This window comes from Cricetulus griseus, chromosome 7 (genome assembly GCF_003668045.3).
Source record: "Cricetulus griseus strain 17A/GY chromosome 7, alternate assembly CriGri-PICRH-1.0, whole genome shotgun sequence".
Classification (NCBI taxonomy): Eukaryota; Metazoa; Chordata; class Mammalia; order Rodentia; family Cricetidae; genus Cricetulus; species Cricetulus griseus.
This window is the reverse complement of record NC_048600.1, coordinates 116,883,973-116,906,383: the sequence shown is the minus strand read 5'-3', so window position 1 is coordinate 116,906,383 and position 22,411 is coordinate 116,883,973. Positions and strand designations below refer to the sequence as shown.

The window sequence follows — 22,411 nt, the reverse complement described above, 5'->3', positions numbered from 1 at the left end:
AAACTAGGGTTGAAGATGCAGATGGGAGGGGCCGGTGAGATGACTTGGAGGGTAAAAGTGCTTGCCATGCAAGTTTGGTGTCACCAGAACCCACAGTAAGAAGATAACTGCTTCACCAAGTTGTCCTGTCACCTCCTCAGGCATACCACAGCATGCAAATATACACATTCAAATATTAATAACAATAATGATAGAAATCGAACAGGATAGCTTAAAGACCTGTTCTACATAGGGCTAGGTTGAAGCTCAGTGAGTAAGTGTGTGCTTGCTTGGCATGCGTGAAGCCTCGAGTCTGATCTCCAAAAGCAGAAGGGAAAAAAGAAAAGATTTAGACCATGTCTTAGGGGCTCTGGGAAACCACTCGGAAGTCACATAAGCAGATTTGTATTGTGAAAACATAGCTATGGCTGCTTTATGATGGAAAAAGGATAGGAGGAGCAAAAGGATACAGAGAGCTGCCGGGTAGAAGCAGGTAAATTGGCCTAATGAGGGCTGCCAGTGGGCGGAAGCAGTGTGGTAACGGTGGTGCCCAGGGAAGTGGGTTTATCTGAGAATGTGAAGGCGGTAGGTAGAATAAAAGCCTGATGAGAATTACTATTGCAATCACACTTTTTCGCCCTTTCTGTTTTCCACTTACTCTGTTAGCACTTCACATGCACTGTCTTGCTAGTCTTCACCTCAGGCTGTGAGCACAGATGCTGTTTATTTTGTTATTATTACTTTTTATTTTCAAAACAGGGTTCCTCTGTGTAGCCCTGGTTATCCTGGAACTATCTGTAGCCCGGGCTGGCTTCAATCTGCCTGCCCTGAGTGCTGGATTAAAGGTGTGTGCCACCATATCCAGCCATAGATACTGTTTTTATCCCTGTGTCCTACACAGGGAAGCAGAAGCTTAGAAACCCTGGTTAGATTAAATATTGGCAGGGTGCTGGAGAGGTAGCTCAGTGGTTACAGGTGCTTTCTGCTTCTGCAGACAACCTGAGTTCAGTGTCTGTGTCAGGCATCTCACAACAGCCTGTTACTCCAGCTCCAAGGGATCTGACACCTCCTTCTGGCCTCTTCAGACACAGTGCTTGTGCGCACACACACATACACACACATACACACACACACAGAGAGAGAGAGAGAGAGAGAGAGAGAGAGAGAGAGAGAGAGAGAGAGAGAGAGAGAGGTTCACACCTTTTATCCCAGCATTTGGGAGGCAGAGACAGGAGGATCTCTGTGAGTTCGAGGCCAGCCTGGTCAACAGAGTGAGTTCCAGGATAGCCAGGGCTGTTACACAGAGAAACAAAAACCAAAAAACAAATAAAATAACATAAAAATAAAAAGCTAAATAAGCATGGGCAGTGTCAAATATGGCCCTTGCCTGGTCAGCAGGGCTGTTCACCAGAGAACCCTGGCACAGAGACAAGTTTTAAGAAGACAGATCATGAAGTCGCTTTTGGGCAGCTAAAGTCCAGGTTCCTGGAGGATAGTGTGATTAGCAGTGTTGGCTAACCTATTTAATTTGCAGGTCTGTAGCTCTCGGGAGCAGTATGGCTGCCCTAGATCGGGATCTGCCCTTGTAGTCACAGGAGTGGAGACAGTCCTTTAAAGAAAGGGTGTGGATAAGATGCAGACAGGGCCTGGAACTCTTATCTGAGACTTGTTAACAGTTCAGGACTAAATAGAGCAGGAAAAAATGACAAGGGAGACTAAGCAAGAATAATGGAGGGGAGGAGGAAGGGAGAGGGTGTGCTGTCAGGGAGCCAAGAGAGGCACTTCAGGACAGAGGAACTGTAGCAAATGCTCCTAACAGGCCAGAAAAATACCTGTGTGGAGTTTGGTGACCCTGAAGAGAGTCTGACCAGTGTGAGCAGAAACCCTGCAGCTGGTGAGGGACGAAAGGTTAAACAGCCAGGGAGAGACGTAGGGAAGTTCCGCTCTAACAGGAAATGAAGGGCTAATGTTGAAGAGTATGAAGTCCAGAAAGAGGGCTTCAGAGGAGGGAGGAACTGTCACTAATGTCCCTTTCCAGAGAGGATAGCAAGGAAAGATTGATTGGCTATGACTGGAAGGAGGGCCGTGTCTTCCAATACACAGGAAGGGGGTGTCTAAGTGCTGGCGACTTTATGTATTTGATTGTCTTTGTGAGAACAAATGAGTCTTCAGCATTCTAGCCTCATGACACGTTTGTCTCTTTATAAAGCAGCTTTCCCCTGCACCCAATATCATCTCCTAAGAAAACTGTGTTTTTGTTACCAAGAGGAAGAAAGATTTGATACAACTAATAATTCACGTACTGATATGCATTTGGATACGTTTTCTTCCTTTTCAGAAGCAGAACCCTTGTGTTCTTGCTTAGTCAGAAGGTTGGAAGATTAAGGGAATGTGAGAAAGCGGGAAGGCATGCATTTCACCATACTTTTGAGAAATGCTAATCAGTTCATTAAGTTTAGTTGCTAATAAATAAAAGGAAACATGTCTGCTGTGAAACTGTCAGGAAATGTTAATGAGCAACTAGTTGAGACCTCAGAGCCTTGTGGATAAAAGTTTGAACTTGTTTGATGCCCTGTGCTTAGGTTGGCTTTTCCCCTCCACCTATCTTTCTCTGCAGGGCCCCCTCACAGCGGGAAGACTGCCCTAGCTGCAAAGATCGCAGAGGAATCCAACTTTCCCTTCATCAAGATCTGCTCCCCCGATAAGATGATTGGCTTTTCTGAGACAGCCAAGTGTCAGGCCATGAAGAAGGTATCAAGATTCTGATTTTGATTTTAATCTCTAGTCTTGGGTGAGCGTGTGCATATGTGCACACACACACATATCTGTACACACATGAGGACAGGGCTGGGGAAACTCTGACCTCAACTAGAACTTTCAGCAGAACTTGAGAGTGGACGGTGACTGTTTCAGATCCTAAAACTTCGTAATTCGGTTTTATTGAGTTTCTTTGCTTTCCAAATTTTACTGTCTTAGTACATATCAACATTAATTTTCATGTCTTGTCTATATCAATTTGGTTAAAGGAAAATCACTTAAGAAGGTCAGATAGAATGGAACAAATTCTTTTATGTTTGATTTCTTTCGCTCTTTATTAACATACAAAGCCGAACTGTTCAGGTTCAATTAAATTGACTATAGTTGGGAAAAGAGCAGAGGTTGGAATGCCTATCGAAGCATTTACCCAAGAGCCCTACACAGGACAGTGTGTATTGTGTGTTAAAGAAGAAGCTGCTTCTCAACTGAATGTCCTCTTCCTCACCCTGTCTCTAAGTTGTCACTTCTGGAACCACCACTCTGAGCCATTCTACACAGAGTAGAATTAGGGTCATCTGGTGTATGTCACCCGCATCAAGGCAAGAACTGAGTAAGATCTCAGGCGTGGCAGCTGCAGTGGTGGCACACGCCTTTAATCCCAGCGCTCGGAAGACAGAGGCAGGTGGATCTCTGTGAGTTCGAGAGCAGCCTGGTCAACATAGTGTGTTCCAGGACACCCAGGGCTACACAGAGAAACCCTGTCTCTTTTCACTTGGTAGCCTGTGTTGATGTTGATAGTCTAAAATTTTTGCCTGCTCTTGGTTGTAGTTTTGTTTGAGTGAGCCTGGCACATGCCAGACAAGTACTTACCACTTGAACTCTTTCTCCAGCCCCTTCCCCACTTCAAGCTAGTGTTTTCCCTCTGAAGGTGACCCTTAAGCTTCTTGTGTTGAAACTTGAAGTAACCGTTGGAATCTGTAGTCACTGAACTGGGCATTTAGGCAAAATCTGGTTGTATTTACATTGCCTTAAACCATTTACTTCCGTGCTTCAGATGGCAGCCTGTGCAGATGGCAACCGACTCCCAGGCTTTCCAGCTGCTGCCAGCTCCTACCTCAGAAGTGCTCTGAGATGTGGGTGGATGGCCCTTGTTTTTCTATAAAGTTTTAAAAAGTACTTTAGGCTTCTGCAGATCAAAGCCACCTTGTGAGTGTGAGATAGTATCATTTTTATTATTTTAATCTCTTGCAAATTGACTTGAGGGGGGGAAGGTAATGTGTGCTGATTTTAGAGGCTTAAATGGTTAAATTAATGACTTAATAACTTATGATTTAATCTTTAAATTGCTGGAGCCTTTCAAGGTAGAGTTTCAGATGAGCAGAAAGCTAAGGGATATAAAACTAAGAGTCCGTATGAGCTTATTCAAAATTGTTCTGATTCATGATTCACTGTCTGGATCATCTGTGGGCTCTTAAAATTACAAAAAAAAAAAAAAAAGAAAAAAAAAAGAAACAAACAAAGAAAAAAAGAAAGAAAAGAAAATAATAATCTGTCTCGGCAGAATAATAAATAAATCCACATTAGACTTTTTGTTTTCCTTGGAGTGGGAGAAATATTATTTCCTGTTACTAAACTTCAGAACAGAGAAAATAATGAAATATAGGTATCTTAGAAACATATTAGAAATATTATAAGACTTGGCCAGCAAACAGTTTCCATGTTGTTACCCGATGGCTGGCTGACAATGCCTGCGGGCTCAAACTAGTCTAAATACTCTAGGTCTCCCAGGTTGATTTTGAAAATGAAATGTAAATGCCATTCCTCAGTCCTTCTAGCTGCCTCTCTCCACTGTTCTTGTCCGCACAATTTTAGTGTGAGGATCAGAAAAGGGTGTTTTAACATTCTTTTCAAACTACAGATAATTTGTAATGTTTTATTCTGAAAAAAAGCATTTCTTTCCTTTTAAGTGTCCCCCCTCCATGTAGCTTTTCTTAATCACAAATATAATAGAGAAAATACAAAAATAATAGATTAGAAAAGTAAAATACACCTTTACTTCCACCACTCGGGAGGCAGAGGCAGGCGGATCTCTGTGAGTTTGAGGCCAGCCTGGTCTACAGAGCGAGTGCCAGGACAGCCAGGGCTACACAGAGAAACTCTGTCTCGGTTAAAAAAAAAAAAAAAGTAAAGTAGTCTGTATTTGCACTTATCCTTTAGTGCATGTCATGCACATACATGCACATATGTTCATGAGTGCATACAAAATCACAATGCACTGAAGAGCATATTGGACATACCACTTTAAACTCAAGATATTGTTGTGGCACACACCTTTATTCTCAACACTGTGGAGGCAGAAGCAGGTAGATCTCTGTGAGGTGGGGCCTAGCCTGGTCTACATGGTGAGGCCTTGTCTCAAAAAAAGGAAAAGAAACCAATAAATAAATAAATAACACGTAACTACAGCTTATGTCAGTATTATTAATGGCTGACTAATACCCATTTAAACAGTCCCCTCTGGGAAGTTAAGAGCGTGTACTGCAGAGTACCTGAGTTCAGTTCCCAACACCCACATCAGGCAGGTCACAACCACTGTAACCCTTGCTCCAGCTTAAGGGGACCTGCACTCATGTACCGAGGTACTTACACATAATTTAAAAGTAATGCAAATATTTTTAAAATCACTTTTGTTTTAAGTTGTTTCCAAGTTTTTTTTGTTTTTGTTTTTTTCAGTTAGAAATAAGCCAGTTGGTGTACACCTTTAATCCCAGCACTAGGAAGCAGAGACAGGCGGGATCTCTGTGAGTTTGAGACCAGCCTGGTCCACAAGAGCTAGTTCCAGGACAGTCTCCAAAGCCACAGAGAAACCCTGTCTCGGAAAACCAATAAAGAAAGAAAGAAAGAAAGAAAGAAAGAAAGAAAGAAAGAAAGAAAGAAAGAAAGAAAGAAAGAAAGAGAAATAATATTCTATCTAGGCATTGTAGCCCATGGCTTTAATCCCAGCACTCAGGAGGCAAAGGCAGGTGGATCTCTATGAGTTCTAGGCTGATGTGGTCTCTAGAGTGAGTTCCAAGACAGCCAGGACACAGAGAAACTCTGTCTTGAAAACAAACAAATATATAATATATAAATATATAGTGTAGAATTACCAAACTAGAGAGATCAGTGCCAACATTTTCATTAGCTTTTTCTTAGCGTTATTAACATGATGTGACTAAATACTTGGGTTCTGATTCACATAGACCTGAATTGGAATCCCATCCCCTCTACAGTCATGGTTCCTGTCACCTTGAGTAAATTATTGTCTCCAAAAACCTGAAAGCCTCTGCCTTTTCGTGTTGAAGGTGATGTTTATTTACAGCATGCTGGTGCATCTCTCAGTCCCAGCACTCAGTAAGCTGAGGCAGTAGGGTTGCCACATAGAGGCCGTGTGAGAATTGAATGAGATAGTAGCTTACATAAAGTAGCATGGCGTCGCTTGGACAGAATGTGTTCTTAATTAAGTATGGTGGCCAGTTTACTTATTATTGTACAGGTTTATGCTTGTGACTTTAGGATAAATCTTCAGGATTTGGGTTGTTAATATTCACTATTATTTTTATTTTTTCAGATTATAATAAAATTACACCCTTTCCCCCTTCTCTCTCCTCCCTCCAGCCTCTGCCATGCACCCCCTTGCTCTCTCTCAAACTCATGGCTTCTTTTCCTTTAATTGTTGGTGTGTGTGTGTGTGTGCATACATATTCCTACATATATAAATACAACTTGCTCAGTGCATATAATATTGCTTGTAGGTATGTGTTCAGGGCTGACAATTTGGTGTTGGATAAGCAATTGGTGTGCTCTTTCAGAGACAATTATTAATCTCAGCATTTCTTAGTTGCCTGTGGTCCTTTGGGTCTGAGGCCCTGTGAGCTTTTCTCCTTTCATATTAGTGTGTCTGTTGGTACAATCCTTGTTCGGGTCATGTTTAGGCAGCCATGTTGGTGAGACTTCGTGGGTTTAGCTTTTTGACATTTCTAGGAGACATATTCTCATAGCAAAAAAAAGAAAAACCTCAATATTTGTGGAGATTTTTACATGTATTGCTATCAAACCTTTTATATAAAGTTTTACATGGTCCATTCCTTCAGAAAGTTATGCTAATTTATACTTGAAAAAAATGAAAAGAATGAGTTTCTTTGGATTTTTGCCCCCAGCTTAATGTCATTAAATTTTTCTTTTCCAATTTGTTAGGTTTTTAATTTAAATTAAATGTTAGGCATTTAATTCTTTCTTTAGCTACATTTTAATGACTCTGGTAGAATACCTACCTGTTTAGCACACACAAGGCCTGGTGTTCCATCTCGTGTGTGTGTGTGTGTGTGTGTGTGTGTGTGTGTGTGTGTGTGTGTGTGTGTGTGTCCCCAAATGTGCTATAATTATAATAGTTTATAAGCTCAGAAATAATGCAGTAGATTAATTTTGTTAAATAGGAGTGGTCTAAATTAGTCCATTCAATATCCTTATTATCATTTTATTACTTGGACCAGTAGCAGACAGTTTTTATGAAGAGGGAGTTAATTATACTATTGCTTTCCCCTAAAATGATGGAACAAAAATACATGAAAATAGTTTGTTCCCAATTCATTTAAAATTCACCTTGGACTTCTGTTACTTTCTTCAATAAATCCTTTCTGCATGGATAAACCCAACCCTGTCAAAGTATTTATGAAGCATTAGCTTCTCATTCTGGGTGTGGGGGCGGGGGACGTGCCATATGCCTCGCTAAGATATTTGAAATATTTGCAGATATTTCTCTTTTCTCCTATTTTATGTTTGCTTCCCAAACTTTATTCTATCCTAAAATTTTAATTCCTTTATCCATTTTTGCATCTATACTGCAAAACTCTTATTTTGCTGGCTGTTAATAACATTAAATAAAGAGAACAGAGCAATAGGATTAGATTTTAACTAATTACCTAATCATGTTATTTCTGAGTACACATTCAGTCACTTTTAGCATGGAGATAAAATAGACAAGCCAGATATTATTAAATTTTTTTTAACAAAATTAAATAAAAAACATTGGCAGTTTATGGAATTTCTATTCATAGCATGATTATTCTTCTTTTCAAAGGCTTGAAAATTAGCGGAAGAAATTTTCCTTCCCACTAGCTTTCCGAGAAAGAAATAATCTTGTGTGAATATCCTACTGTAAATCCACTGCAAACTGTAGTCTGTACAGACAGTCATGGTGCCTAATCCTCCTCCTTTCATGCTCTAGTCAGTACAAAGAGCTGGAAACTGGATCTTCTGACAGCAGTTACTAAGCAACAGAATTTGGATGTTTTGGGTTGACATCCTAATATATCAAGGAGCTAATTCAGTGAAGTTTGAGTTGAGCGGTGTGGGTGCTCCAGTCCTGGTGGGTGTCCGTTGGCTTTTGGGTGAACACACTGTCTTCTGCCATGCACATAAAGGGGGAGCACAGCTCTGAGACCATGTGGCTTTTAGATGATGAGGCATACCCTCTCTGTGGATCACGATAGTGAAAAATGTAAGACTTTTTCTTGAAAATCGGGGAGAACAAATAAGGGATTTTAAGGCCAATCCAAGAAGCTTTAGTGCTTTGCCAAAAGTTGAGGTCCACTTCCTGCATGGCCTGTTTGCTTGGTTTGCTCCCAAATTATTTTTAGAGACCAGAGATTATTACTGATAGTGCCAGTTTAAATTTGCTCATTTACGTTTTTATATGCTACCAGATATGATTAGCATATACTTTCCACTAATTGCTGACAGATTTACTGCATTAGGGATTTTCTAAGCCATGAGCTTCCTCCTGTCATTAGATTTCTGCTAACTAGGTTGAGGTACTTCACTCCAGCTACTCCAAAATTGAAGTGAACCCTTCCAGTCTCCAAGAGGAAGAGCTTAGCTTTACTTACTTAAGAGCACTAAAGCAGTTATAGCAAATGAAGGACAGAAGCTCCTTGAAGCATACTTTGCTGTGGCTTGTGGCTCTGAAAGGCTGGGATTAACGTGGAGCTAATAATGCTGGCACCCTCCCTCAAGCCTTCTTGTCAGACCCGAGAAGCAGCTGCTGCCCCGCCCCTCCTCACAGGTGGTTCTAGCTTGTCTGAAGAGTCCAAGGCCCTGTGGGCTCTGTGCCTTGAGCACTCGCAGTGCCCTGCCCCCTACCCAGCCTGCTCCTCAGTGCTTACTCTGTGTCTTCAGCATGCGCCTGTGGAGCCCCGGGTTGCCTATGGTCTGGTTGTCTCTCATGACCCTCAGGTCTGGGTACTGCCGACCTCTTCACAAGGAAGGGAAGTGACGCAGTGTGTTTAACGGTGACGGGCTCCTCCGTGTCCACAACTGGAAGCAGACTCTGGGAATCTCATCATCTCCACACAAACCCTGAGTGTTCCTCCCTCTGGCCCCTCTTCAATCCGTCCTTTTTCCTCCTTCCAACCCTTCTCCAGGCTTCCCACCTGACTTACTTAGGCTCTGTCATTATATGCTGACAATTCACCTGCTCTACAGGACACTCCCTGGTGACTCTAGAATGATCGCACAGCCCTTGGATTAATCTTTTCAGAGTCTGTGAGGGTAGCTTCTAGCTGCAGCTTCAGCCCACCTGACTGCCCCAGGGTGGGGGCATATCTATCTAATCTAGAGCAGGCATGGTGCATCTGTCGTGTGCTGCTACTGGTGGCAAGCTGTGCTAGGATTCTAACCGGGGCAATTTGCATGATTGTGGTTGTTTTTTTGTTTTTTTTTTTTTTTTCTGTATCTTTTCTTCCAATATCTCACCTCCTTTTGAATTGATTTACATAAAATTATGGTAGAACTTTCCAGCACAGTATGTAAATCTCTCATTAGATTTAGGCTGGCAGCTAATCTCCTGTGCTTGCCCGTCAAGGCTGAGTCTGACTTAGCGAGCACTCTGCTGGGGGCCGGGCCAGGAAGCAGTTTTTGTGAAGACTACACATAAATCGTGGATCCAGGGGAAGAGGGAAGACCTCATGTTAGTCGGTGACCAAATAAAGAGGGGCCTGTGTGTGGAGAGAGCGAAAGGGGCCTGCGTGCACACTCAAATTAGAGCAGAGGGGTCTGGGTTAGCTAGTCAAGTCAACTGGCTTTGGCACAGCCTTTGTCCTAGTGAGTACATTGTTAACAGGGCTAGCTGTGAGCTCTCCTCTCTCTGTAACCCTCACTGCATCACTGCACTGAGAACTGTTTTTTAAAACATAAAAGTACAAAACACTTTATATTAAATGAATACCATTGGTATTTTTCTTCTAAAATTCCAGGTAGCCTATATAATGAACTGTAAAGTCCCTAAATTGTTCCCACTACATGACACAAGACAATCTATTACTTATTAATATATATGAATACACACATACACACACATATATATGTGTGTATATATTCTTTTCTTTTGAGAGGGCCTCATGTAACCCAGGCTAGCCTCAGACTTTCTTATGCAGCTGAGACTGGCCTAGATTTGAGCCTACTGCCTCTACCTCCCAAGTGCTGGGATTATAAGTGGGCACTATCACACACCCACAGGTGTCCCAAGTTTACTATGTAAATTACACATTGCATTGAGAAAGGAGAAGAGCTGATTCAGGGGGAGTGTAGACTTAAAACATCTGGCCAGGCCCTGGTGCCCCGGGCTTCCATCACTCTGATCTATGATTTCACAGCTTGAGTGACAGAATGATATGCATTCTGAAAATGTTTTGCAAAGCAAAGTATTTTTTTTTTATTTTAGTGATTCCCTGCATTTACACAACATGACAGGCTTTCATACCAATCTAGACCAGAAAGAGCAAAGAACCACTGCTCCCAGGTCCTTCCGTGATCTTGAACTCACTAACTCAAAGCCAAAAGTAGCATAGCCATCAGGAAACAGAACAGCTCTTCATCCCATCTCCTCTCCCTTTTCCAAGCGAGGATGGGGTGGGCTAGCTAAATAGTACTCGCCTTCTGTTCAGATGTACTCAGCATCCATTCCCAAACTGATTCTTTGACCCGTTTCCCTCCCCTCACCACACTCATTCATTCTTCACTAAGTTGTCCCCGCTCAGATCCCTGCAGTATCTACTCACTGCGCCAATCCCTGCAGTGTCTACTCACTGCGCCAATACCTGCAGTATCTACTCACTGCGCCAATACCTGCAGTGTCTACTCACTGCGCCAATACCTGCAGTGTCTACTCACTGTGCCAATCCCTGCAGTGTCTACTCACTGCGCCAATACCTGCAGTGTCTACTCACTGCGCCGATACCTGCAGTGTCTACTCACTGCGCCGATACCTGCAGTGTCTACTCACTGCGCCGATACCTGCAGTATCTCCTCACTGCGCCAATCCCTGCAGTATCACCTCACTGCGCCAATCCCTGCAGTATCTACTCACTGCGCCAATCCCTGCAGTATCTACTCACTGCGCCACACAGTCACTTCCCAGCCACCATTTCTCACCTCAAGTTCAATAGCCTCAGATTCTCTCCTCTTGCTTTCTTCACATCAACTGCTTAGAACTCTAGAGTGGCTTTTTTTTTTTAATTGCCTTTACAATACATTTTTAGCTCACAGAAAAATTTAAGATCGTTTTGGCCAAGCTGTGTGGTGGTGATACACATCTGTAACCCCGGCTGTCGGGAGGCAGAGGCAGGTGGATCTACAGACCGTGTTCCAGGACAGCCAGGCTACGTAGTGAGACCCCGGGTCTTTGGTTTGGTTTGGTTTGGTTTAGTTAGAGATGCTCTGGGTCCATTTTCCTTTGCCAGCTCCTCTTCTGTTCCACCTCTCACCCACCACTCTGCCCGCACTGATATCCTCACATCTTCATTTTATCAACTAAATTCTAGTTGGTTCCTATAGCCTTTCCAAATTTCCTCTCTCTGGTATACTCATAATATGTTCTCCTCCTTATTTACATTTTGGCTTAAATGTCTTTTTTTTTTTTGAGGGGGGTAACAGGAAACCAGCTTTGACCTTTGACCCTTGTCCCCTACATGCCTGTGTGACTTGGGATAGCTTCAGTGATGCAGCACTAAGGAACTCCCCCAAATCTCAGCGCCATAACACACTGTGCCATGTGTCTTACTCCTAGGGCATGTGAGCATTGTGGCTCAGAAGGTGACCCTTGCTCACTGGAGTTTCTCAAAGACTCAAGCAGGTAGGTAATGTGTGGCTCTACTGCATCCAAGACAGGGGAAGGACTACAGTGACTCAGGCACTGACTCTGCCTTTCACAGTCACACGGGATCATCCCCCATTCTCACTTCTGAGAGGGCACAGTTATCTGCCTCATTACTCTCTCTCCAGTGGCTTCATTAACCCTTGACATATGACAGGAAGTAAAAAATATCTGTTGACTAAGTGACTGAATATGGTGCCAACACCTCCCTTCGTACTACGCTCTTCCTCTACCATTGTTCCCTGAAAGCCTCGTCCAGTCACACTTTCACCTGCCACTATCCTGAGAGCATTTTCTTATCCTGACTTGGACATCTCCAACTACTTACTTGATATTCCGCTTGAATATAAATACACAAATTTTATTTTATTTTTTTTACACTTGTTACTTTTCTGGTCCAGCATTAATTAATTAATTGATCTGAGGACCTAGAGATAATGAAATAGTACTTGCCTTCTGGGTTTTTCTAGTCTAGGGTAATATATGGGAAAATATAGTGAATCTACAATATATACATAGTACAGAAAATGCTGGGCCAACAAAATAGAAAGAAAAATGATGTGGGCAAAATGGACTTGGAACTTGTGTTGTCTCTGCTATTGAATCTGCTGAGTGGGCATGAGTACTGGACAGTCTTGTGCTGGGTACTAAAGGGTGATATTTTTTTTATACATTTCACATTCCAGTGGGAAGACAGGTAGCTAAAGAGAAAAAGGCTAAGTGGGGTTGTGACACAGTGTGGGACAATGTTGTGTGACAGAATCTATGAGTTTTACTGCAGTTAATTACAGGAATATAGGTGAGGGGTTACTTAAAGGAGCAGAAATGACAGCTGCATCACCAAAGCCCACTCTAGCATGGGTGACAGTTTACCAAGCTGGGAACCTGGGGCACACTGCACAGCCTACAGGCAGCTGTACAGGTTGGAGAGTGTCCCTTCCAGATGGTCCAATTGGGTTGAGCCTCTTCCAGGCAGATGACCTGGTGTTTGCTTCCTGAATGCTGGGCTTATCTGAGAGTACTCTTTGCAGCTTGGCTTGCCTGAGAGTGATTCACCCAGTCTTTCCTGTTTATATAATCTGGTTGGTTTCAGGGACTTCCTAGGTGGTATTGAGTTGTTTGCCTCCTTTCTTAAGAAACGTCCCTGTAGAATATGGAGATGAAAATTGTGTTTGTGTTTATGCCACGGAAGAGGTAACAAGGAACTAATGATGACTGGGAAACTCTCCATGGTAGCCTTTCTTATCTGTGAAGGATTCTTTAAGGACCAACTCTGTGCAGGTTATTTTAATATGAAAAATGTTAGTTTTTATTTTATTTCTATACATAATTCTAAATCTTCTATGGTTTAAGGATACCAACCAGGGAATGTTGTTCCACCTAAAGTGTTATGTGGCATGGCTGGGCAGTTTTTGCCACTGTGGTTCACCAAGGTTGTGTATCAACCAGAGAGATCAGGTGGATGCAGAGGTTAATTTGTATTTTCGACACTGGTGGGAGGCGCTGAGCACTATTTACAGTGTCTAGAACAGACCAGTCATCATTCGTAGGAGGCCAGCCTGAAGGCATGGGCACTGATCTTCAGCTTTTACATCAACAGATTCTTCTGTCTGATTGGAAACTGCTAATCTACGTTTGCCAGGACATAACAGCTTGCTTTAATTCCCTGACTGTATTTGACTGCCACCTTATTGTGTTATCGTGATCAAGTCATTTAACCGCTTTCAGTTTCCCCACAAGTGCTCTTGAAGTTCTAAGGTCATGTAATCTATTCATGGATTGTAGTCTGGGCAGTTTGTGTTGCACTGTGCTTTGTTTAGGTGTTGTTCAAGAACTAACCAAATTCACCTAGGTATCATCGTGGTGCACACGTTTAATCCCAGCATTGAGGAGGTTGAGATACATGAATCTCTGTGAGTTCAAGGCCAGCCTGGTATAGATAGTGAGACCCTGTCCCAAAAAAGATGGGAAAAAATTAACCAAATTTAATCTTTTTGAAATAGTCACCATTGTGGAGGACAGTGAGGTCACAGATGGTTTTCTTTCTTCCAGATCTTTGATGATGCTTACAAATCTCAACTCAGTTGTGTGGTGGTGGATGACATCGAAAGGCTACTTGGTGAGTTGAAACTTTGGGTGCTGTACTCTGCCAAATGACAACTGAAACCATGGAATTACAGGAGAAAAGTATATGTGTGGCAGTTTGCAGACTATGAAGCAATAGAAATGCCTTGTCTTACAGGCATGCTAACAGTGTCTCCAATATGAAATCAGTGGTCATGATGAGTTGCCTCATTTTCTACAGTGTGTCCTGTCCATAGTAAATGAGCAATGTAGGGTAATCAGTGCTGAAATTCTGAAAATTAAAGGTGCTCTACAGTAATTTTTAAAAATACTAATTAAGTATCTTTTAGGTTGAAGTACAGGGGACACAAAGATGAACAAGACTTAGTCCCTGCACTCAACTCAGCAGTAAACTAGTAAACATCAGTTTTGTTTCTTTTACATCTTGTGCATTGTAAATTAAGTCAACCTGGTGTGTATCATTATAACAGTAGATCAGGACCAGACCAACACCACTGAACCAGAAGCATCCGATAACCTAATAAACAATGGAGCAAGCACCCAGCACTGGCTGCTAAGATGGTGCAGCAATGATGTCAAGTTAACCGTTCTTCATTTCCCCGTGGTGTTCAACGTCATGTTGTGTCCTTTGCTGTTTGCTTTTTGTGTTGGTAGTGTTAATTGTAAAACAAAGCAGGTATATCTATGAGGCCTCTTTAAGTTAATATGGTTTACCTAGTAGCCAAGATTGGGTACCCCATGTTTGGGACATCTTAGTCCAGTTTATAGGATTTTCTTCCAGAACTTTTAGCCATGTTTGCCGCTCTATGTAAACCCCTTTATCTGAACACAATTAAGGCATGTGCTCATAGCAACACACAGTGTCAGTAATGTATGCCCTCTGAGTATATTTTCACTTGTATGAATAGGTTTTTTTTTTTTTGTACTTTGTTCATTTATTCAAGTATTACTACTCTAACTAACTGTTCTAGAAGGATCTCAGAAGAAAATGATACTACCTAACCTTTATGGCAAGAAGTAATGTAAACCTATATCCTGGGTGTTCAGAAAACAGGGCAAAGCCAACAGGGCTCCAAGCACAGGACTAGATATACACGCAGAGGAATTTGGGGACGTGGCATTCATGCTGAAGTTCCCGGGGTAGAAAGTTCCCTAATTACCTACCTGCTCTGAGTTTTCTGAAGACCAGGCTGAACGATTCTCCATCCTTGCAGTTATATTAGCATTTCTTTCCATTCATTTTCAGTTGCACCTTTTTCTCCTCCTGGGATCTCTGCCACTGAGTCTCATCCCACAATAAGTTTCTACTTATTGTTTGTGGCAAACTTTGTCAACACTGTAATATATGTAAAGGTTTCCAGTCATTTCCGGTCATGTGCCTGAAGAGCAGAAAATAAGTCTACGTGAATCAAAGTGGACATTTAGCAGGTTTTATAAAATGCACAGTTGAGTTCTTACTGTTTTGGGAATGTCGATTATTCAGGGTGTCTTTTTCACAGCAGAACTGCCTGCCTCTTACTACATACAGATGAGGGTTAGTCTTGATGCAGACAGATGTGCGTGTTTGGACGTGTGCCCCAAGATCTCAATCCTGAGCCACAGACATGTTTCTCTTTCAGATTATGTCCCCATTGGCCCCCGGTTCTCCAACCTGGTGTTGCAAGCTCTTCTTGTGTTACTAAAGAAGGCACCTCCTCAGGTAAATTAGTAATGAATTAGTAATGAAAAGGGCCATTTCTGCAGAATCTCCCAGGAAGTTTATATACAGTGGCACACTCTGAATATGCAGGTTATCACAGACATAAAATTCTGTTGTTGGAAGGTTCCAGAAGGGTCATTTGATCTAACCTTCTGTCTTAAGGTAAATTTTTTTCTTAACAGATTTTGTTTCCCCTTTTCCCTTTTCTGAAAATACCCAGATCTGACAGTTTCAGTTCGTATTAGAACTTGTTTTGTGAATTCCCCAGCATATTCCACAACCTTAACCTCATCACCCTCAGAAGGAGATAGTGATACAAATGTAGAAGGGATTAAATATGTGTTCCTGTTCCTTTCGTTTAGCATTTCACGGTTTTCCTGAGGATTTGTATTTGAGAATTACAGGTGAATTTACTAAGCCGGCAGGTTTGCTGTTGAGGTTTTAGCTCATGAGGATGACATGAAGAAGTTTCTCCTGGGCCACACACTGCTCTCCAGGAGCAGAGCTGGGATCACCCTTTATTTGGTTGCATCTTTACTGCTGAAGTGGTTGACTTTGACCATTGTCCTGTGAGCACAGTTTACATGTGTCACTTCTGTTGAGGTTGCTGGGGTATGCTCGGCTGTGTCACAAGCCATTCTCTAGGTTGATTCTATGTGGTTGAACATTGAAGAAATGCCAGTCAAAGGGAGACACAAAGAAGATGAACAGTTATTTGAAAACATCTTAGTCTCCATATGGCAGTCTCATGTATGATACTCTATGTGGAGAAAGAAATAATAAAATTAGTTTGTGGTGCTAATATGTAATTTAACAGTTAAAAATACACATGCATACATATTTTACACTTAAAGACCGGTCTTGATTTTCTAGGTTTTTAGTGATTTTTTTTAATAATTAGTTTAACTTTATTTTATGTTCATTGGTATAAAGGTGTTAGATCCCCTAGAACGGAAGTTACAGACAGTTATAAGCTGCCATGTGGGTCCTGAGAATTGAACCTGGGTCCTCTAGAAGAACACCTCAGTGCTCTTAACCACTGTGCCATCTCTCCAGCCCCATGTTTTTAGTGATTCTTAAATTTTTTCTGAAGTCATAAAAGATGCATAACGTCCTTGAAATTTTACAGTATATGCAACATGAAAGGATTTTCTTTTTCCTGTGCTGGGGACCAAACCCAGCTTCATGCATACTAGGCAGGTTCTCCATAGTTTCTGTTTTGTTATTGGGATGGGGTCTTACTATGTTGCCCAGGCTCCCTCAAACTCCTGGGCTTCAGTGAGTCTCCTGCCTCAGCCTATTGAAGTTTTCCCTATGCTAAGACAACTGAGTTTGTTTTTGGCTTCTCTTGATTCCTTCTGTTTTTAAATAAGTAAACGGAAACATATGTCTAAAGTTGCTAAAACAAAACAATAATTTCCGTATACTCATATACTAATTTTATGAAACTAGCATGTTTTAAATGTTTAGAATGGGAAATTTTTTTCAGGCATTTAAATATACTATAATCAGCTTTTTGTTTAAAAAGAATTTGTGCAAAGGTTCACTTAGGAGAAGAACAAATAGCTTTTCAATGTTGTTTTCAAATTTTTCCTTTACCTGGTCATGTGTTCACGTGAGTCTCAATAAAGATGCATTTCTTCCCTGAAAGTTCTTCATATCTAAAATAGATATATAAGTAGGAAATACTAACAATTGGCATGTTTTCAAATATCATTTCATTGTATTCATAATTGGGGTTTCATTCCATAGGCCCTGTGGAGGTCAAAGGTCAAAGGACAGACTTGAGGGGTTGGTTCTCTCCATTCACTTTTATGTGGGTTACAGGGATTGAACCTGGGTTGTTAGGCTTCCTCAAAGGCACGTTTGCCCCCAAAACATCTTGCTGCATTTTGATTAGAGACTGAAGAATAACTGTTTCTGTTTCTTAAAATAATTAAAGACTCTTAAGGGAAGGAAAATTATGCTTCTAAATCTCACAGCACATACACACACACACACACATGCCCATCCCTCATAGTTTATTCAACAAACACATTGAATACATATCTATAACTTTGCATCTTCTCATGCTCATGGTCTTAGGTTATAAAACAAGATATGTTTAGTGTTCAAACATTTTTAAAAGTGGCCAGCAAAATGGCTCAGCAGGTAAAGGTGTTTGTCATGCAAACCTGATGACCTGAGTTCAATTCCCCAAGTCCATGAAAAGGTAGAAGGAGAAAACTGGCTCCACTTCACATTTGTCCCATGGCACGTGTTCTCCCCCATAATACAACAACAACAACAACAACAACAACCACACACACACACACACACACACACACACACACACACACACTAGTTTTTTAGAAAACAGTTTATGTGAAATTCAGATGACCAGTAGAACTTAAGTAGAACATTCATTTTCTTGTTCATCAGAGGCTGTAAACCAAGACCAACACAGTGAAGTACTTTATATTTTGGATAATAGATGACTATGATCCAAAAGTTGGATAGAAATGTGTTAGTGAAGAGTTAGAAAAACTGGAAACCATATAAACTGTTAGTTAAAACATTAAAATGGGGTCTGGAGAGATGGCTCAGAGGTTAAGAGCACTGTCTGCTCTTCCAGAGGTCCTGAGTTCAATTCCCAGCAACCACATGGTGGCTCACAACCATCTGTTATGAGACCTGGTGCCCTCTTCTGGTGTGCAGATATACATGGAGCAGAGTGTTATATACATAATAAATAAATAAAATCTTTTAAAAAAAAACATTAAAATCATGTTGCCTTTGGGAAAGTTTAACAGTTCCTCAAAAGGTTCAACTGGTAGTCAGGTGATGCCTTATCAATCCACTTCTAGAATCCACCCAAAACAAGGGAGAACACACAACCTGCACCAAAGCTTGTTCCTGAATGTTCATAGCAGGATTATTCATAGAAACTCAGAAGGAAAACAGTATGATTCTAAGTAGAATAAAATGTTGTCTAGCCATGAAGTGGCATGTTATGCAGCAATGAGAATGCACTCAGAACACGCTTCAGCATAAAGGGACCTTGGAAAACGTGCTACGTTAGAAAAGAGAACCACCACATACTATTATTCCATTTCTTTTTTATTTTTAGATTTATTCATTTTCTTTTGTATGTATGGGGGTTTTGACTGCATGTATGTCTGTGCACTAAGTGTGTTACTGGTGCCCACAGAGACCAGAAGAGGGTATTAGATCTCCTGGAACTGGAGTCATAGATGGCTGTGAGCCACCGTGTGGGTGCTGAGAATCAAGCCTGGGTCCTCAGCAAGGACAGCCGGCGCTCTCCAGCCCCAGTATGATTCCATTTCTGTGAAGTCTGTAGAGATAGATGGTCCATTGTCAGTGATTGCCCGGGGCTGGGAGGGCTGGATTCTCAGAATAAGAGGTAACAACTAATGAGCGTGAGATTTCTTTTTGGAAAGATGAAAATATCTTATGATCAAGTGTGGTAAGAGCTGCCCATATCCATGAATGGACTGAAAACTGTCACGATATATACACTTTAAGTTAATGAGTCTGCTTTGCAAATTATATCTTAATAAAATGGTCACATTTTTAAAATGTAGTTTTTCAAACCATGTAAATGATGAAAGAAGAATTATATAGAGGGTTAAAAGTAGAGGGCAAGTCACCAGGGTACATGGAGAAATCCCAGCTTGGGAGCAATCTTACACCCAGCAATTGGATCATTAAAAAGGGCTGTGGAATGAATTTCTCTAAGAAGTAAAGATGTATGTAAGAAGTAAGGAACCTGGTTACCTTAGTGACAGGGAATGGCAGGGATTCTCTTTTAAGGGAACACTGGCCTGTCATTAGTCAGAACTTGGTGACTCTGACCCCATCTGCCAGGTGACCTACTGTGTAAGTGAATTTGTGGCAGAAGAAATTAGTATTGGAAATATTTCTAGTTGGCACAAGTTTAACAGAATAAAAATATGCTTTGACTACACCACTTTGCTTTGTAAATGCATTGTACATTGTCTGAAGAAAATGAAAATATTTCTAAGCTGGTCCAGTGCAGAGAATGTTGGCGACTCGATAGTAAGAAGGTACCCTTGAGCCAACCATTGCCGCATGGATTTTTCTATTTAATATTAAAGCTAGAGGCACTGACTGAGTCAGGTAGAGAGTGTGGGTCACAGAAAACTGTTCTTTTTGGCAAGAAAACAAAAGCTGTGGGCAACTTTCTTTAGGAAACACTGTGCATCTTACAAGCCAGCAATCGTATCAGTCACAGGAGCCTTAATTTTGCGTTTGTTGTAATTCCAGTTTTCTCACAGAAATATTGTGTGTGCGTGTGTGCACATGTTCCAGTGACAGAATCCCGTCGGCCGTGTTGCTATGTATCCAGATACTCCCTTTCCCTCCCCCACCCTCCCCTCTTGTAAATTGGCTTATTAAAACTGGGTCTCAAGCCCTCTTTTTTTTCCTTTGTGATCTCCTTGTTCTTGGATTTTCCTTGTAGAACTAAAAATTCAAGGCAGATTTCAGTTACTAGGATAATTTTCTTTGAATTTTAAATTTTTCTAAGCAAATGCATAGATTTTTAATGAACCTGGTATTCAGTGGATTTGCTTTAAATTTATCTGGAGAGTTACTTTCATGATTGATTTATTAGCCCTTTGAAAGTATAAAAAGTGGTATCGGTAGTTCATGAAGACTGAGAAACATCATCACATTTTGTTTAGCATCTTTTTAAAACCAATTAAAAGCTTTTCTAAAATGGATTGAGCAGGAGAAAATAAAACATGTTCCCTAGGTCTTTATTTCAATCAAGTTTCCCTGTGTTCTGCGGGAGAAGAGATCGAGGGGGGATAGAAAGCCTGAAAAGGGCTGTCCCAGCAGGGAGCCGAGCCGGAGAAAAGGCCTCTCTGAGAACTCAGCCGCAGCCGCTCAGAAAGCTCCCGGCCTGCTTCATCTACATGCAGAGTCACACAAGGCATGGGGGCGCTCACCGGCACACAGAGGTTTCACATGTGCTTCCCTGCTGATTCCTGTGAAAAGCTAACAATTGCCTTGGAGGGTAAAAGACCACTGCAGTTCACCCTCCCTGAGCTGGACGTACAATTTGTCCAGTGTTAGGAAATGTCCGGCTTAGCAGTGAGAGGCTTGAAGACACCCCTCCTTGCAGTGAGATCCTAATGCCGGCCGGCGCTTTTACTCCACGACACTGGGGCTCTTTTCAAGGTTTGCAGATTTATGGAAGTTGGGGGTGGGGGGTGTTCTCTTCCAGATCTGCAGGATGAAAGCCAGGTCTCCTTGACAGGGAAGAGCCCCAGTAAAGCGGGAAGGCCAGGTGAACTGCCTGAACCAGTGGCACCTGGGGCTTTAATGTTCCCTCTGGGGTCTCTAATGCCACAGTTAAAACAATAGTTTCACCATTTGGAAGACAAGTGCCTAAAAAGGAGATCTTCAGGCCATAAGACAGCATGATTTCCCAGTTTCCTCAACATGTCTAAGGGCAGTCAAGTCATTAATTGGCTTCTTAATTCTGGGTGTTCCTAACATTGTTTGGAATCACACTGGAAGCCCCATCAGAACAGAACAGAATAGAATAGAATAGCCTTGCAGTTTGTGGAAAGCCAAACCCTTTTCAGTGCCTCCTGACATTCTTAATATAGCACATAGAAAATGGCACCTGGTCATGTATGTGAGTAAGTAGCCAAGGACTCATGCCCCAGGGACCCATGCCTTCTCCTCATCTGATGAGAATCAACACATTAATTCATATATAACTCATTTGTGCCATAGCAATAGTATACTCTTTGGAAACTATAAACTTTAAAAAGAATAATCTCCAAATTCTTAGCAATATTACTGACGTAAAACTCAAACCTAATAGTTAAGACCTTAAACTGAATTTTACTACAAGGACTCTATTGCTCTAGTGCCTTGGAATGTTTTTGTTTTTTTAAAGGAAAGGAGACAGGATGTGCTGGGGCATGCCTGTAATCCTAATTCCCAGGAAGCAGGGGCAGAAGGATTGAGTTCGAGGCCAGCCTGGGCTACATTGTGAGACCCTGTCTCAGAAAAAAAGAAAAAGGAAGGAAGGAAGCAAGCAAGCAAGCAAGCAAGCTAGGCGTGGTGGGCTCACACATATAATCCTAGCCTTTAGGAAGTAGAAGCAAGAGGATCAGAAGTTCAAGGTCATCCTCATGTATCCTGAGCTACATGAGACAGTGTCTCAAAAAAGGTATGTGAGGGATGGTATTGTTGGGGCATAGCTGGGCCAATAAAAAAACGATAGCTAGGCAGGCATTCATCTGGTTACTACTCTTTGGGAAAGTATCCAATAAAATATTCTTTAGGGGCTGGAGAGGCGGCTTAGCAGTTGAGAGCACTGGCTGATCTTCTAGAGGACCTGGGTTCAATTCCCAGCATCCACAGGGCAGCTCACAATCATCTGTAACTCCACACAGATATATATACAGGCAAAATACCAATGCACACACATTTTTAAAAAATATTCTTAAAAAAAAAAAAAACTGTAGATCTCTGGCTAGGTGTGTATGTTTCTCCATGGGTTTTGTTTTAACAGCACCTGTCTATGGACAGCACTGTTTTTATGTAATTCCTACAGGACATTTCAGTACAGTCTTAGAGTAGCTGTGTTATTGGGAAGGTCTTGGTAATATTGGGCAACTCTTCAGGCTTTGGGTTGCTTTAGTGAATACACAGATAAT

The 22,411-nt window shown here is 41.7% G+C and overlaps 1 protein-coding gene across 2 annotated transcripts in view; it reads left to right on the top strand.

Moving 5' to 3' along the window:
* The window catches only part of Nsf (N-ethylmaleimide sensitive factor, vesicle fusing ATPase), a 135,642-nt gene that overhangs the window by 95,173 nt on the left and 18,058 nt on the right, over positions 1 to 22,411 (top strand). Inside the window, exons 15-18 of one of the 2 annotated variants that reach the window (XM_027427916.1) lie at positions 2,597 to 2,730; positions 13,979 to 14,045; positions 15,631 to 15,710; positions 19,998 to 20,165. In XM_027427916.1, coding sequence (XP_027283717.1) covers positions 2,597 to 2,730; positions 13,979 to 14,045; positions 15,631 to 15,710; positions 19,998 to 20,045 — 329 coding nt within the window. In that variant the 3' untranslated portion in view covers positions 20,046 to 20,165. Of the gene's footprint in view, positions 1 to 2,596; positions 2,731 to 13,978; positions 14,046 to 15,630; positions 15,711 to 19,997; positions 20,166 to 22,411 lie in introns of those variants that run through there. The other variant, XM_027427915.1, reaches the window with a different exon arrangement.